Source organism: Pantherophis guttatus, chromosome 1, assembly GCF_059756535.1.
Source record: "Pantherophis guttatus breed Tessera chromosome 1, ASM5975653v1, whole genome shotgun sequence".
NCBI classification, from domain to species: domain Eukaryota; kingdom Metazoa; phylum Chordata; class Lepidosauria; order Squamata; family Colubridae; genus Pantherophis; species Pantherophis guttatus.
This window is the reverse complement of record NC_142063.1, coordinates 295,714,058-295,729,617: the sequence shown is the minus strand read 5'-3', so window position 1 is coordinate 295,729,617 and position 15,560 is coordinate 295,714,058. Positions and strand designations below refer to the sequence as shown.

The window sequence follows — 15,560 nt, the reverse complement described above, 5'->3', positions numbered from 1 at the left end:
TTATATTTGAATGTAGATTTCTCTGTGCAACATTTATTATCTATTCCTCAGATAGAGATTACTTTGAATAGCAGCATGGAAGAATTAGCAGATTTTCAAAGAAAAAGACTAACTTTGTCCTCCTCTGTTCACTAGGACTATTTGCTAGGACTGTTTCATTGTTATAGCATTCTTTTGTCTCCAGCATCTACATCTATAGGCATGATGTACATTAAGCAGCCTTTTGAAATTATTTATAAAAGAAGAACAGTCCCACAACTTCCTGGTCCACTGACTTCTGACATCATGGTTGATTTATTTAAACCTGTATATTTGCTAAATTGGGAGTGGATTAATTGCAGACCTGCAATTTCTATTATGTTTTGTTTGGAACTTGTTTCATTGACCTCCTAACTGAGGTTCTTGGCAGAGATATAGATTTAATTTGTCCAGAGCCCAAGAACTGCTTTTGAATACAGAATATACAAAATTCCCAATCTTTCTATAAAAGAAATACCTAGTTACTTACCGTACTCCCTGAAGACAATTTTAAAATGGACAGAAACTGCTTCTTTTAGGCTTTTACCACAATTTGCTTGATTTCATCTTATTTAAATCTCCATTATTAGTGAGTGAAAATATTGGGTTCCATTTTTGCTAAACCATAGTATAATTTCCTTATTTGGGTGAAGCATGAATCCATCTATTGAACATTGTAAAGTGGGGGTTTTTTTTTGTGAGAATGATTAAATGCATATAATTAAGCAAAAAATGAAGAAACGATATCACAAATTTGTTGACAGGATTCATATACCATGTATGGCTTTATTTCTTTTAGTATCACAATTGATAAATTGTGTATATTACATATATTGTATATACAACACTATGCGCTCATGCACACACACACATTGAATATTGTTTGACAGTAAATTAGTGCAATGTCTTTCTTTTCCATTTCTGGCCCCTCCTCTTCCTCTTCCTTCTCTTCCAGGTACTTAAACAGAATGTATATGGGATCTTCCTTCATTTTATCTCCAGAAGGAGGAGGTAGGTTAGGCTGAGAAAACATTGCCCAAAGGCACCCAGTGTACTTTCTCCAGGTCTAGTCCCTCACCTTTACTGCTACTCTCCAATGGGTTGAGTGGTTGCCCTGCCAAGTGGCTGGGTGTGGGTGGCCATGTTCTGTACTAACTGAAGCTTCGAGGCAATCTTCAAAGACAATAGCAAATAGAGCACATTGGCATGATCGAATGTACAGTGCCAAGGACATTGATAATTTTTGCCCAGTCCTCTTTGCAGACTTGTCAACTCAGGACAAAGATTTCCCTAGCTATGGTTCCATATGCTGGTAAAGCAGAAGTGTGAATCCAAGAATACTCTCAATGCCCAGACCTACTTCTTCAAAATGAGTGTGACCGAATCTTGCACCATTATAGGAATCAAAATAAACCACATGTTTTCTGGACAGAATCATTATGTCTTACTGGAATTCAGTTTCAATTTATTTTGTACTAATTAATCTCCCACAGCTTCCAAATACCAAGTGAGGAAGTACATGGCCATCTTCTACTGAGCCTGGGAGGAAATATATATGATTGAAATTGTTCATTGCCATCATCCATACTTCAGTGTACTTTTGGTTGCAAAAGGTTTGATGTATCAGAAATCTTAGTTCATCCCAGCCCATGATATTTGAATAGAACTTGTCAGATTTATGATATTGCAATGTACTATATTAATTAATGATGATAGAAAAGAGGAAAATGGTTTGTTTATAATATTAAGTAAATTCTGTGTAATACTGAAGGCAGAAGTAAAACACCAGGTACACTTTGGATGTTTTTGAATGCATCTGTACATTTGCCATCTGTCTTACATTAGTCAATAAACTAACTCATGTGATCTTCTGGTCTTTAAAGCACATCTGCAATAGAGAAAGAAGGAATAATTTATTTGTTTTCAACCAGAGCAAGAAAAATATACTGAAAAAAAGAGAGTACAGTATATATTAGAGAAAACCATACAAAAATAGTAATGTCTGAACACATATATTTTCTGATATAAGGCCTAATTGCAGAATATATGTACAGTATAAATCAGTGATCTCCATCCTTTGGGCCTTGGCAGCCTGGCTGTGGAGGGGAGAGGGTAAGTGGGCTGCACGAGCGGTGGGCAGGCACACACTCATTTGCAGCCCTTGCACAAGTGGTAGAATGGCACCCACATGTGCAGCTCGACTTGTACAAGTGCCAACCGGCCCACCACTCATGCAAGTTGAGCTGTGCGTGCACTTTGGCCTGCTGCTTCTTGTGGCCCAATTCCAAATAGGTCACATGCTAGTTGTGGGCCGCGGCCCAGGGGTTGGGAACCCTTGTATTAGGCAAACTGCAAACAAAAATATTAGCTCATTGGAGAAATATATTACAAACTAGCTGGATACCCGTGCTCCGCTACGAAACTATGTGATCAGGCTTGATAAATCGACACTTACAGCTTGAAAATTAATGAGTAGTTACAATCAGCCTCTCCTCTCCCCTTCTGTCCCTCAGGCTTGCCCCACAGAGGCCTCTCCTCTCCTATTCCCTTCTCTCCCTCAGGCTGGCCCCACAGAGGCCTCTTCTCTCCTATCCCCTTCTCTCCCTCAGGCTGGCCCCACAGAGGCCTCTTCTCTCCTATCCCCTTCTCTCCCTCAGGCTGGCCCCAGAGAGGCCTCTCCTATCTTATCCCTTCTCTCCCTTTCAAGTGGGGAGTAGAATGTCTAAACTCCCAGCCTGCAGGCCAGATGAGTCATGCGCTAGCCACACCCAAGCCCAAGTGGCAGTTGGAACAGAATTCTTTTCAGGTGGGGAGGGGGAGTAGAACGTCTAACTCCTTAGCATCAGAGTGTGCTAATAATAATATAAGAAATACTAATGATCTGATGGTCATTTCGAAAAAGCCTTTCATAGCGAGCACCTGAAGTTTGTAGGCTTTATGGTTCTGGAGATTTCGTGATGATGTGTGAGTGGTATTTTGCATTTAGATATATAGATTAAAATGCACATTATTTTAAAATACTGAAATTGAATTTTTTTTTCTAATGGAAGAAATATTCAGTAGAAATAGAAACCTGTTTAAATCAGCATTCTGCAATACTGTGTTCTCCAGGTGTCTTCAACTATAAATTCTAAAAATTCTAGCTAGCATGGGTTTTGTAATCCAATAAAACTGGAATACATCCAATTAAAAGAAGCATATCTAAATACTGACATTGCTTGAAGTCACATGGAAGAGTTGGAGGTAAAGATGAATGATAGTTAGCTTGTGCCTATTTTTTATTTCACGCTGTCAAAGAGGAACCAGTCCACACTTCACTCTTACGTTTATGGAAATACACTTCAAACTGAACTCATCCTAGTTTCAATATCTCATTAATTAAGTGCAGCTGGATTTTTGCTCCCCCCCCAAGTATGCTCCTTGTCCAAAAGAAATTACAGTGCTTAAGGATGCTCTCCAGAGAGTACTTCAAGCACTGCAGCTGTATCTTTATTTATTTAGTCAATTTATACAGCTATCCATCTCAGCAAATGACTTCCTGCTTTCTCTATCAAAATGCAGTTGCTAATTACCATGTAGCATCACAAATTCCAATGCAAAACCATACTTTTTTTAAAAGGAAAAGAAATCATCTTTGCAGTCTTGCTACTTCCCTATTCCCCCCATTTCATGCTTTCAAGTTGCTCTGTTTGTACAATTGATTCTGGTGTCTGAATATGGGGAGCTGAATTATTTACTAGCTGACTCAGAGCTTGATGATTAAATTGGTTCTTGGTTTGGCACTTTAGGGAGGGAGAAAGAGCAGGAAATCAAATAGATACAGAACTTTATTGTCCCCTGCCAGTGGTTGCATTACCACAGGGATGGCGAAGATACAGTTAAGTAATAGAGAAATGTGGAATTAAGGTTACAGTAGCGGAGCAGATTTTGCAAGGCATTTCCATAACAAATTCATGAAATGGCAGTGTAAATATGTTTGTAGTTGGCTGAATTCAGCATCTTGAATGATTAATGTCTTATAAATATTTGTTATATTTGTTTATACTTTTAAAAAACAACATATCTCACCCTTCATACTAATATCAAACAGTGATGGTTGCAAATACTCAATCCAACAATCTCAGGGAAAAAACCATAATGATTTAAGAATGGAAATAGAATTATCTATTTTGCAAACCCTAAGCGAACAGAATGAAAGAGGTCAAATAAGAAGAGGCTTTTTAATACCATAGTACATTTTCCTTATGTTTTTAAACCCCTAGAAAAGCAACCTTCATGGAATCCCAAAACAAAACCACACGTTCACAAACATGGGATAAATCAATATATATATGGAGGAGGTGATTCTATTCTGTATTTTGTCCAATAAATATTTACTTGTATGAAATAGTTGCCAGAACATGATATGCTCAAGATGGAAATAAAATGTTACGTATTAACTTTTCTTAACAGGAATACATGAGCTTAAAGGGAGAAGCAAGTAGGTACCCTGGGTGACATGAAAGATTGCATTAATCTTTAAAATAATGCAATCCCTGATGATTGCATTATTTTTGGCAATAGGGCATCCCCTGGGCAATGGTGTTGTCACTGGTAAATCCTTTCAATCCATTAGTTTTATAGATGCTCCCAACAAGAATATAGAAACCAGGTATTCCCATCAATTTCACATAGCAATTTGCAATGGAACAAGTTTCTGCCTCATTTGTAATTTCTCAATCAACAGATTAGTCCTTCTTTTCTAAAACTTTCCTCTTACAAATTTTTTTTTTGCTTTGTTGATAGCTGAATTATGAATGTAATTCAGATACCATCACACTTCCAATGACATTACTGGGTGCACAACAGATCCCTTCAAGCCTATCCTTGAAGCAGTCATACTCAGAAGCACTTCAGCATTGATGTAAGTTATTGTGGAACAGTTACAGTTTTCTAAAAACCTTGGAATGTTTGATTTCACCATTTCTACATTTTAATCTAATTTACAGTTTTCATACTAATGATGTGGATCAGAGTCATTTGAAAATAATTATCCTCTGAAACACAATAATCCTGAATAATCAAACTGAATAATCAAAACTGAATAATCAGTTCTCAATTTCATGATGTAATTCGTAGTGCTCAAAAGACACATTTGAGGAGGATGTGCTTACAAAAAGAAAGATGTACAGCATATATTTTATGGGAAATGCACTCAAGTTGATGTAGAAATGGGAGAGACCAGAAATAGACTGCTTCCATCCATCTCTAGTCCTTGAGGCTTTGGGTACAGACAGAAAAGGAGGGGCCTCTAGCAGTTAATAGTACATGATAGCATGGACAATTATCGAAGATACCTACTGTATACATATAGGCATGCAGTATCTTACAGGAAATGGGAATTCCTCTAAGGAGATTTCCCGGTACTTCTCATTATCTACTGAAAATCTTGTTTCTCTTCTATAATGGCTGTTCAAATATGAAAAGCACATGATGATCACGAGGTTTCAATTTAGTTTGTATTGAAAGTTTGTATCATGCTCCAGTGTCTTGATCTCTATACCATCTCCACTCACATGTAAAATAGGCAAATCTTAGAAATGACTCAGTGTGCAGAATAAAAGACATTTGCCTGAATCATTGCTTTGTTCTTCTGATCTGTTTCCTCCCATCAACCATTTGCCTATCAGCTTTCTTCATAAATTTCTCTCTAGATGTCTTTGATGTTTTTACTGAAATTCAGCAATATCTGAACACCATCTGGATTTAACCTTCCATTATATAACATGTAGACATGACTCAATTTGGTCTAAGCCTTGGCCTCTCTGAAGCCTTGGAAAATGTAAACAAAATTAGCCATGAAGCTTGGAATGTCTCTTCCTCAGCACATCTGCCTTCCCCAGGCCTTCCAGATGTATTGGACTCTCACTCCAACCATTCCCAACCAGCATAATAATTAGCAAACTGCAGCAAGGATGGATGTCTATGCTCTCATGGGTTGGTCTATACAAAATAATATCATTTTCTTGCCATTGCTGATATATATGATGAAACAAAACATGTGTGAGGATAAACAAAATGCTCAACATATGGTTCAACAGTGAGCAAGGAATAAGGCAAGGATGACTGATCCTCTAGGTTGTTTATTAATGGATAAATGAATAAGCAATGCTATGATGAGTTCTATTGGTTAGAGATGTAAATGGGCATGTGGTTTTGTATACAGATTATATGTTGTTGGTTAATCCTGTTTTTTGATACAAGCTCTATCAAAGACCTTCTCTTCCCTTCTGCAAGTTTCTCTGCTTCCCTAATAGTAGCCATTTCTTTTCTTATAAACCAGAAAGGAGAAGTACAAAAAAGGAGAGAGGATTTTTTTTTCTGTCTCCTTTTTTTTTTTTTTTGGTACGCTTAACTTTTTGGTACCATTTAGCACTCTGTAGTTCTATGGTCAGACGATATGAAGAACAGTTGCAGGAATTGGATATGTCTACTTTAATGAAGAGAAAGACTAGGGCTGACATGATAACAGTGTTCCAATATCTGGAATAAGAGCCATGGTGGTGCAGTGGTTAGAGTGCAGTATTGCAGGCTAACTTTGCATTCCCACTGCCAGGAGTTTGATTCTGACTGGCTCAAAATTGACTCAGCCTTCCATCCTTCCGAGGTTGGGAAAATGAAGACCCAGATTGTTGGGAACAATATGCTGACTCTGTAAACCACTTAGAGAGTGCTCTAAAGCACTATGAAGTGGTATATAAGTCTAAGTGCTATTGCTATCTGAGAGACTGCAACAAAGAGGAGCGGGGGTCAACCTATTCTCCAAAGCATTTGAAGGAAGGACAAGAAATAATAGATGGAAACTAATCAAGGAGAGAACCGACTTAGAACTAAGGAAAAATTGTTCTCACTGACAGTGAGAACAATTAATCAGTGGAACGGTTTGTCTTCAGAAGTTGTGGGTGCTCCATCAGCAGTTTCCAGGCAAAGACCCTTCCCACTGAATCCACTAAAACTCAATATGCAGGTTATTAGAAATGGACCTGCAAAGAATACTGAGCATGCAGCTATATTACTTTCATGTGAACATAGCTGTGACTGGGGAGTCTTTTAAGATCTTGCATTTGTCTGTTAGCAATAAAACACATGCACAGCCCTTCTCTGTTCCTTCTCTGTACCATCTGCCTCACACCATGGAGTACTTTTCCTATCAGCAGAACTGAAGACAATTTTTTTTCAGGCCCACTGTCTCTGTCTCTGTATCTTTCCAAACCCTAAACAGCTCAATTGCTGGAGGAATTAATTCATCTCAGATATGAGATTAGTTCAGATTTATCTGACAATAAAGCTGAAGTTTTCAGTCCTTTTCTCTCACTTTGTTGTTTTTCAGTCAAATGATGTTAAGTTTGCCAAGGAACAGGAGGGGGATTAGAATATACAGAGACCAAAAGAATTGAGCCTGATTTATTCTATATACCAATGGATATTTTTTATTGAGGGGTGGGAATACCTGTGAGTACATCCAAACATCTGTTTGCCTTAGCAAAGCCTTGGAATGAACAACAAAAGATTGCTTCAGTGGAGTACTGATGGCTCATTCATATAACCACTGCTGCCTTTTAATACCACTGAATATGCTGGCAGCTGTTGCATATAATGAGTAAAAAAGACTATCATTCTAATAAAGGGCCTGAATCATTCTAGTTAATAATATATCAAGTGGTAATAAAAAGTCAAATAATAATTTGGTGGATCCAGAATCCAGCCAAATCAACAATCCTAGATAAAAAGTTTCATAAAAATCAAATGAAATGGTTTTAAAATGAAACTCAGTTTACATATTCAATATTTAGTGATCAATTTTGCAAGTTATTTTTTGGGGGGGGAAACCCCTCTGTTTTTCAGCTAGCTGATACTGAATCAGGAAGTTTTTAATTACCTGATTTGATAAAGTGGCTTCCTTCTATTTCTGTTTCTTTATAATATCCAAATGGCAATCAATAGACAGGTCATACATCACTCACCTGTCCATTATCAAACAAAAACGACAACATACTGTGATCCCTTCACTTACTTAAGTCTTCAGTTACTCATTTGTCCAGAGCTTTTCACTGCTGATCAGTAACATAAGCACCCCAGACTTTCACTGTAGATTGGAATCAATAAAGCCAGACTAAAAATAATACATTAATGTGATCTGTGAACTATTAAGCATTTTCCTTTCACTACGTTTTAGGATATAGCAGAGATTATCTGAATAATTTTATTTCTTTAAGAAATGTTCTATAGAAAGGCCAAACTTGGTAAGATTCCACAAATAAGTATTCTTCTTTAAAAACATAGTTCGCTTGTATGTGCAGGACAGTTGAGAGTATAGAAGACAATATTCCAGTTTTCAGCCTTACAAGGATCGCGATGAATTGGAGCTGTTTACATTTGGCCTTTCAGCAGCCAATCTAGCCATCCACAGCGATGAAATTTTTAAGATTCTTTTGTCGGCCAATTTCAAAGCATTTTCTGAAATGTATTTAAAGTTATCACAGATGGGGATTACCTTGGATTGGACAGATATAGAAATAATCAATATCAAATAACTAATGGGATCCTAAAAAAACTCCTCAGGTAATATGTCAATTTAATATTTATTATTCTATTTGAAGAAAACACACAGATATAAAATCCTTCCTTCTGAGATGCTCTGCTCATGGTGGCTAATGACATTAAAAATTACAATCCTATTTAAATATCAGTATGAAAGCACTATCAATGGAGATTAATTCAGCAGTGTGTGTGTGTGTGTGTGTGTGAAGAATCAATAAGATCAATAAGAATCAATAAGATTTTATAGGCCTCCAAAAGTCACTGAAAGTGAATGGATGGCCATATAAATTTTAAAATAAATAAATAAATATGATGAAATGGGACTGCCCCAGTGGATTAGAGACTTGCAATCATGGCAAGAGGAATATTTCATACTTATTTCCTTTTTGTATATGAGCAGAATGCTGGGCACTACTGGACTTTGCTATGATTAACTCAGAAACTCTGTGCAATGTTGGAAAAAATGTATGACTTGGTAAGGTTAGTTTGGACCTGGCTGATCTGAAATCTGAAACAAATGCAATTAGGTTGGATTGATTTATATACTGTTGAAATTATGTCTAAATTATAAATGTCTTCCCTACAGCAGTACCATGGTACTCATCGTTAATTGGTTCTACCCTGTTTCCTCCAAAATAAGACATCCCCTGATAATAAGCCCAATCGGGCTTTTGAGCACATGACAATAAGGCCAAGCGCTTATTTCAGGGTTAAAAAAATATATAAGATAGGGTCTTATTTTTGGGGAAACACAGTACAAATGATGAGTAACAAACAAGCCATGTGACTTACCACATGATCCTTTGTTTCGTCTGGGAAGGACTTCCTATCTGCTCTCCACCACCGTCTTTCTTTTTTCTATTTCAGAGACCTTCCCAACATGGACAATGTCCACCCTCTGTGGCCATCCCCTGCTTCTTTTTGCAGTGACCTTCCCAGCATGGTCAACTTCCTGCCCATCCACTGAGTCCTTCCCTCACTTCCTATTGTAAGTGAATCAAGTACCAAAGAAACAGCAAGTACCAGGACAACATTTTCATATCAAAATGCGTTGAGTACCAAATTCAATGAGTTTTGAAGCAGTCAAGTACCAAGGTACCGCTGTACTTCTGAAATGTCAACTAATGATCTCAAACCTACTCTGGTTTTACACTCATGAAAGACAAAACTCTGTCATTAAGTTCCATCCTTGAGGAAAGGTCAGAGGTATCTCTGAGTGTCATTATAGTTTGGCAATGCCAATGCCCTTGAAGCACAGTGTTAACAAAGAAATTAAAGAAAGACCACTCACTCTCTAGAGGATGATTACCATAATGAATATACAGTAATGAGTGCATTGGAAGCTCATTTGATATGGTGACAATTAGAGGCATGCTATATTCTATCCAAAGTAGGATAGGGGCTTCAGGTATGGCTTCTTGAGAATGCAACTAACAGTATATTTAGAATGTCCACACTATATCCAAAATCCCTCTCCTACATTGGATCCAAAGTTCTGTACATTTCTAATTTAGTAACATAGTACCATTAACTTAATCTGAATTAGCAGTGGTGAGGATAGCATTATTTTTGTCTCATTCTTTCCAATATTTAAGTCAAAGTACAGGAAAACAGAAGCATTCGCAGAAGATGGATTGTGTGCATCAAAGCAGGCAAGATGGTGATTGCTGCATCCCTTCTCTTTGCATGTGTCTGCAACATCATTGAATAAGGATGGAGCTCTTGCCCTCTTTGCTAAGAGTATGTACCAAGGTACTTTCTGCCTTTCTAGCTGGGGAAAACAGCAGCTTAGCAGCTCTCCCCTCCAACCACTCACATGCAAACAAAGACACACAAAAACTGACAGACAGACACACACACACAATGTAGTCCTCAACTTACAACAGTTCATTAGCGACCGCTCGAAATTACAATGACACTGAAAAAAGTGACATGACCATTTTTCACACTTGTGACTGTTGTAGCAGCCCCATGGTCATGTGACCAAAATTCAGATGCTTTGGCAAATGACTCATGTTTGTGATGGCAGCAATGTCTCAGGGTCATGTGATCAATTTTTGCGACCTTCTGATTAGCAAAGTCAATAGGGAAGCTGGATTCACTTAACAACCATGTTACTAATTTAACAACTGCAGTGATTCACTTAACAAATGTAGCAAGAAAGGTCATAAAATGGGGAAAAACTCAACAAATGTCTCACTTAGCAACAGAAATTTTGGACTCAGTTGTGGCCATACATTGAGGACTAATTGTATAAAGCTATCAGGAAATAAACAGAACTTGAGCTAAGGATGGGCGGAGGCTTTGTAAAAAAAAAACAATTTTCACAGCTTGGAAAGAATGCTTCCAGAGGTCTTGGCATTTCATCTACTGGTGATATGAATAGCTGGGAATCATTTTGAGAATGATTTTAAAGTTTGGAGAATAAAAACTATGGCCAAGTTGCTCTTTTACATTTTTTTCCAGTTATCTATTCCTGCTATAAGATAGTTCAGCCGTGCTTTGTTTTATATAGCAAAATTGTTATCTCGTTTTTGCATAAGTTTTATTGGGCAATCTGCTCACTGGCATAAATTCAGTTGTCTGAGTTGACCTGAAAATGGGTCACTTGTTCTGAGTTGTCATTGTGAATCAGGGCAAAAATTACTGAGATTTCCATCCAGAAGATAAAAAGTACATTTGGAACAGATGGTTATTTTATTTGTTTCTTAGACTAGGGCTCCAAAAGAGAGAGAGAAAGAGAGAGAGAATGTAGGTCATCCATCATCAACATACTGTACTATGAGTGACTTCAAATTGTGTAATCACCAGCAGGCTGTATTCCTGCATCTTAAAAAGAATTGTCACTTTAATTACTGTCATTCCTAGTCATATGGAATTAGGAACACAAGAAAAAGCAACCAGGGTTACTCTTGTTTTCATTCTATCATCAACAAGGCCTTGTTTTCTACTGATTCTTGAGATAATAGGTTCTTAAAGACAGGTCAATGTCAAACCTCACCAAATCAAGATCTTAATAAAAGTCTGAAAAAATGCTTTGCTTGGAACTCTAGAAAATTGCAATCATTTGGGTGAGATATTTAATGTTCAGATTAGTCCGTTTTGTAATAAATCTGAATAGGACATTTTTAACAGATTGTTAGTTCACATTAAATTAAAGCATTCAGCAGCACTTAAGCAGAGGCATTCATACTCGTGAGTTTAGTTTAAGGTCACATGCCAGTTTTCCCATGAAAATCCTATCACTGTCACCATAATTACTGTTTCTTTCTAAAGATGCCATATGTAACGGACAGTATTTTGGAGGGCAAAGGCTCCCTGTAAAAATACAACATTATATATGAGGAATTAAAAATAATAATTATCATTTTAATGTCTCTGTTCAAACTTATTGTAAAATTAGATTTAGAATGCCTTATGTAATGTTGATAATATTGTTTTAAAACAAGAAAGATATACTGTACTTTAAGGGATAGAAAAGAACACCAAACATAGCCACCAAAATAAAGTTCACTATAACCAAAATGTATATTTGGAACTTTTTAACTTAGAAACCAGGCAAGTAAATGGCCAGAGGGAAATACCTCATTTTCTCTTGAAAGGCTAGAACTGGGGAGCATCCAATAAACATGAAAAGGGAAAAATCAGGACAGAAAAAAAGTACTACTTCACAAATCACAAAATATGGAATTTTGAACCAAAAGATATTATGATGGTCACAAACGTGTACAGCTTCAGAAGAGAATTAAATAGATTTATGGTGAAGACTATCAAGAGCTATGAAATTGGAATGGAATGGAATTATACTGTCCCAGGTTTAGAGAAATACATATCTCAGTACTAGTTGCTAAGAACCCAATTATTTAGTCAATGTCTATCTTGTTGGGAACTTATACCTGGTTGGAAACAGAATATTAGATAAGACTAGATTAGGAATGACTTTTTTGATTTTATATTTTGCTGGAGAAAAAAACCTCTCCAAATCACCTTTGAACATGGATTTCACTAAATTTTAGCATCTGATGCACTGTATCAGTTATTATATTTAAGAGAATTGTGTAACCAAGCTGGAAAAATATTATAAAATAGAGAATAATAATTTTATTTGTTTATTATGAGATAAGAGTGTATCACACTCTAGATCCTAACAAAATCAATGGAAACCAGGTCAACAAGCTTTGAAAGAATGAATAAGGAAAAGACAGACCGCCATTAATGTTGATAATAAAATTCATTGTCCCTCTCCATTTGTATGTTGTCCAGACTCCAGACTACACTGGGAATACTGCAACAAGTTCTAGGTATGACATTTAAAGAAAGCCACTGACATATTGAACATGTCCAGAATAAAAAAAAGTTATAAAGGATCTGAAAGAAAAACATATGAGGTTAGGTTCACTAGATATGTTGAGCCAGAACAAAAAAAGACTGCAGGGATATATGACTGTTTTCATACATCTAAAGAGCAGAAGATGTTCTAAATTATTCCAGAACAAAAGACAAAGGACAATGTAACAATTATAATGATGCAGATTTCAGCTCATCATCAGGAAAACTTTAAGAGCTATTTAATAATGGAACAGACTGCCTCAGGAAGAGGTGGACTTCTTCACCGGAGGTGTTCAAACAGAAACTGGATGGCCATCTATCAAACCAGTCGTTCCTTGCACTGGGCAGGAATGATTCTTGCATTTAGAATAGATAGAATAGAATTCTTTATTGGCCAAGTGTGATTGGACACACAAGGAATTTGTCTTGGTGCATATGCTCTCAGTGTACATAAAATAAAAGATTCTTGCACTTGGACTAGATGATCTCCAAATTCCCTCCCAATCTTACTACAGTGGATTTGTTTGTATGCATATATCAGTCAGATGAAGCATTGTGCCTATCAACAAGGTTTCTGGGTGTGAGATTTCCCTCTATGATCTAGCATCTTAGTCTCTGTGGGTTCCATTGACAAACTATTCAGGAGGAAGGGTGAAGCTAAATTTATCGCAGCCTCTGAAAGTATATTCCTTGACAAGAAACAGCTACTTGCATGCACTTCTTCAGATTGAGTCAGGGGTGTATGACTTCAGACCATCTCATCTGGCTGATTGGGTTACAGAAAGATAAAAGCAAATGGAAGAAAATGAGTTGAAAGGCAAAAATGGGACAAGATAGAAGGACAGATAAAAGCAACGGAACACAGAGGATGACTTAATAGAAAACAAGAAAAAAGGTCCCTGATGGTACTATCTTGCACTGTGCTTTGATATATACGCATATCAAATAAACATCCTAATTTTGAAGTAAAAATTGGCTAAAGTTTGTGCTAAAAATGACATCCTTTGCACTGTCCATTTTGGAAAAAGGTGACAACTCCCCACATGCCATATGCCTTATAAATGACCTTTGTGTTGCAGCTCAGTCTTTTTCCCTAGGGATTGTAGGCTTAATTTATTAGCATCTGCATGCATACAATCTCTATTTTTGTATTTGCTTTGGAAAGGGGAACAGCAATTCCAGAATGAGACATGCTGGAACATAACCAGAAAAAAAATATATCAATCTTTTTCACATCTCATTTCAACTGGAAGCCAGTCCTGTTGCATTCCTCTGAGCTGAAATCCTTTTCAATACTGATATGTGGCTCGGAGGCCCAATGCAGTCTTTTTAATTCCTGTTATCCAGGAAGAAGATTCTGGAAGATTTTTAAGTCAGCAGAATAGGATACAGTTCTAGCATCAGATGGAGACTGCATAATTTGGCCACTAGACACCCAAGGGAAAATGCCAGCGTTGGCCAAAGTGCCAGGAGGCATGGCTATGGTCATTTGTCATCTATTAGCATCTTGAGGTGCTTAACCAGTGAATGTAAGATCTTATTTGTGTGACTAAGTTGTAGGAGGGTAAGTTGCTTGTGTACTGTTGTCTCAACTGTACAGGTTTATCCCTACCAGGATTGCTTGACCTGATTGCTGGCTGATGGCATAATTTCCCTGGTTAATACCGAGGGACTTCTATGGGCCTTTCCTTGTTCCTGCTGCAAGGAGTTCTTTCCCTTGCAACCTGCACCTGGAAACAGCTCAGGATTTCATGGCCACTATGAGAACCATGATTCTGGCCCAATTTACTGAGAGTCCAATGACCAACTGAAAGGTCACATGTTAGATGTGATATTTGTCTTGGTCAGACGTAACAGAATCTAAAAGGAGTGGGGGGGGGCACTGAACTTTGGCATTCTTTTTCTTGCTGCCTACAACCAGCTAGAGAAATAGATTGGATTGAGAGTGAGCGACTGGCCCAAAGTCACACAATGAACTCCATGGCTCAGGATGGCCTAGTACCTGAATCTCTCTACTCCTAGTCCAACACCTTAAACACTACACTTCACTGACTCTTCACATACCTTCAAAATATATTTCTGAGGATTCCTCAGTCATCCAAAGCATATACACGTACTCCTTGATTTATAACAGTTCATTTAGTGACTGTTTAATATACAACAGCACTCAGAAAAGTGACTTATGACCATTTTTCACATTTATGACTATTGCAGCATGCCCACGGTCATGTGATCAAAATTCGGGCACTTGGCAACTGACCCATATTTATGACAGTTGCAGACATTGCAGTTGCAATGATTCACTTAAGAACTATGGCAAGAAAAGTAGTAAAATTGGGCAAAATTCACTTAACAGATATTTATCTTAGCTAAACAGAAATTATGGTTGTAAATCAAGGACTACCAGTACAGTGGTTCACAAAGGCCCATAGTATGAAAGAGGTGAGAAGTGAGAATGTAACATTGAATGCTTTCTGTTTTCCAAGTACCAGTATCAGTAATTGTTATTGTTTTTTACACACAGTCTACAAGATGGTTTTTACTGGGTTTATTACATTTGACCATTGGATCTTTCCTAAAGATCTAAGATAGTTAAAGATGTTATCATAATCAGTGCACTATTCCAAATAATG

The 15,560-nt window shown here is 37.2% G+C and overlaps 1 protein-coding gene across 1 annotated transcript in view; it reads right to left on the bottom strand.

Annotated features, from left to right (window-relative positions):
* Nucleotides 1–771: 771 nt before the first annotated feature.
* The window catches only part of DUSP10 (dual specificity phosphatase 10), a 76,449-nt gene continuing 61,660 nt past the window's right edge, over nucleotides 772–15,560 (bottom strand). Inside the window, exon 4 of the mRNA XM_060692478.2 lies at nucleotides 772–1,906. Within this exon, the coding sequence (XP_060548461.2) occupies nucleotides 1,896–1,906 (11 nt within the window). The 3' untranslated portion in view covers nucleotides 772–1,895. The remainder of the gene's footprint in view (nucleotides 1,907–15,560) is intronic.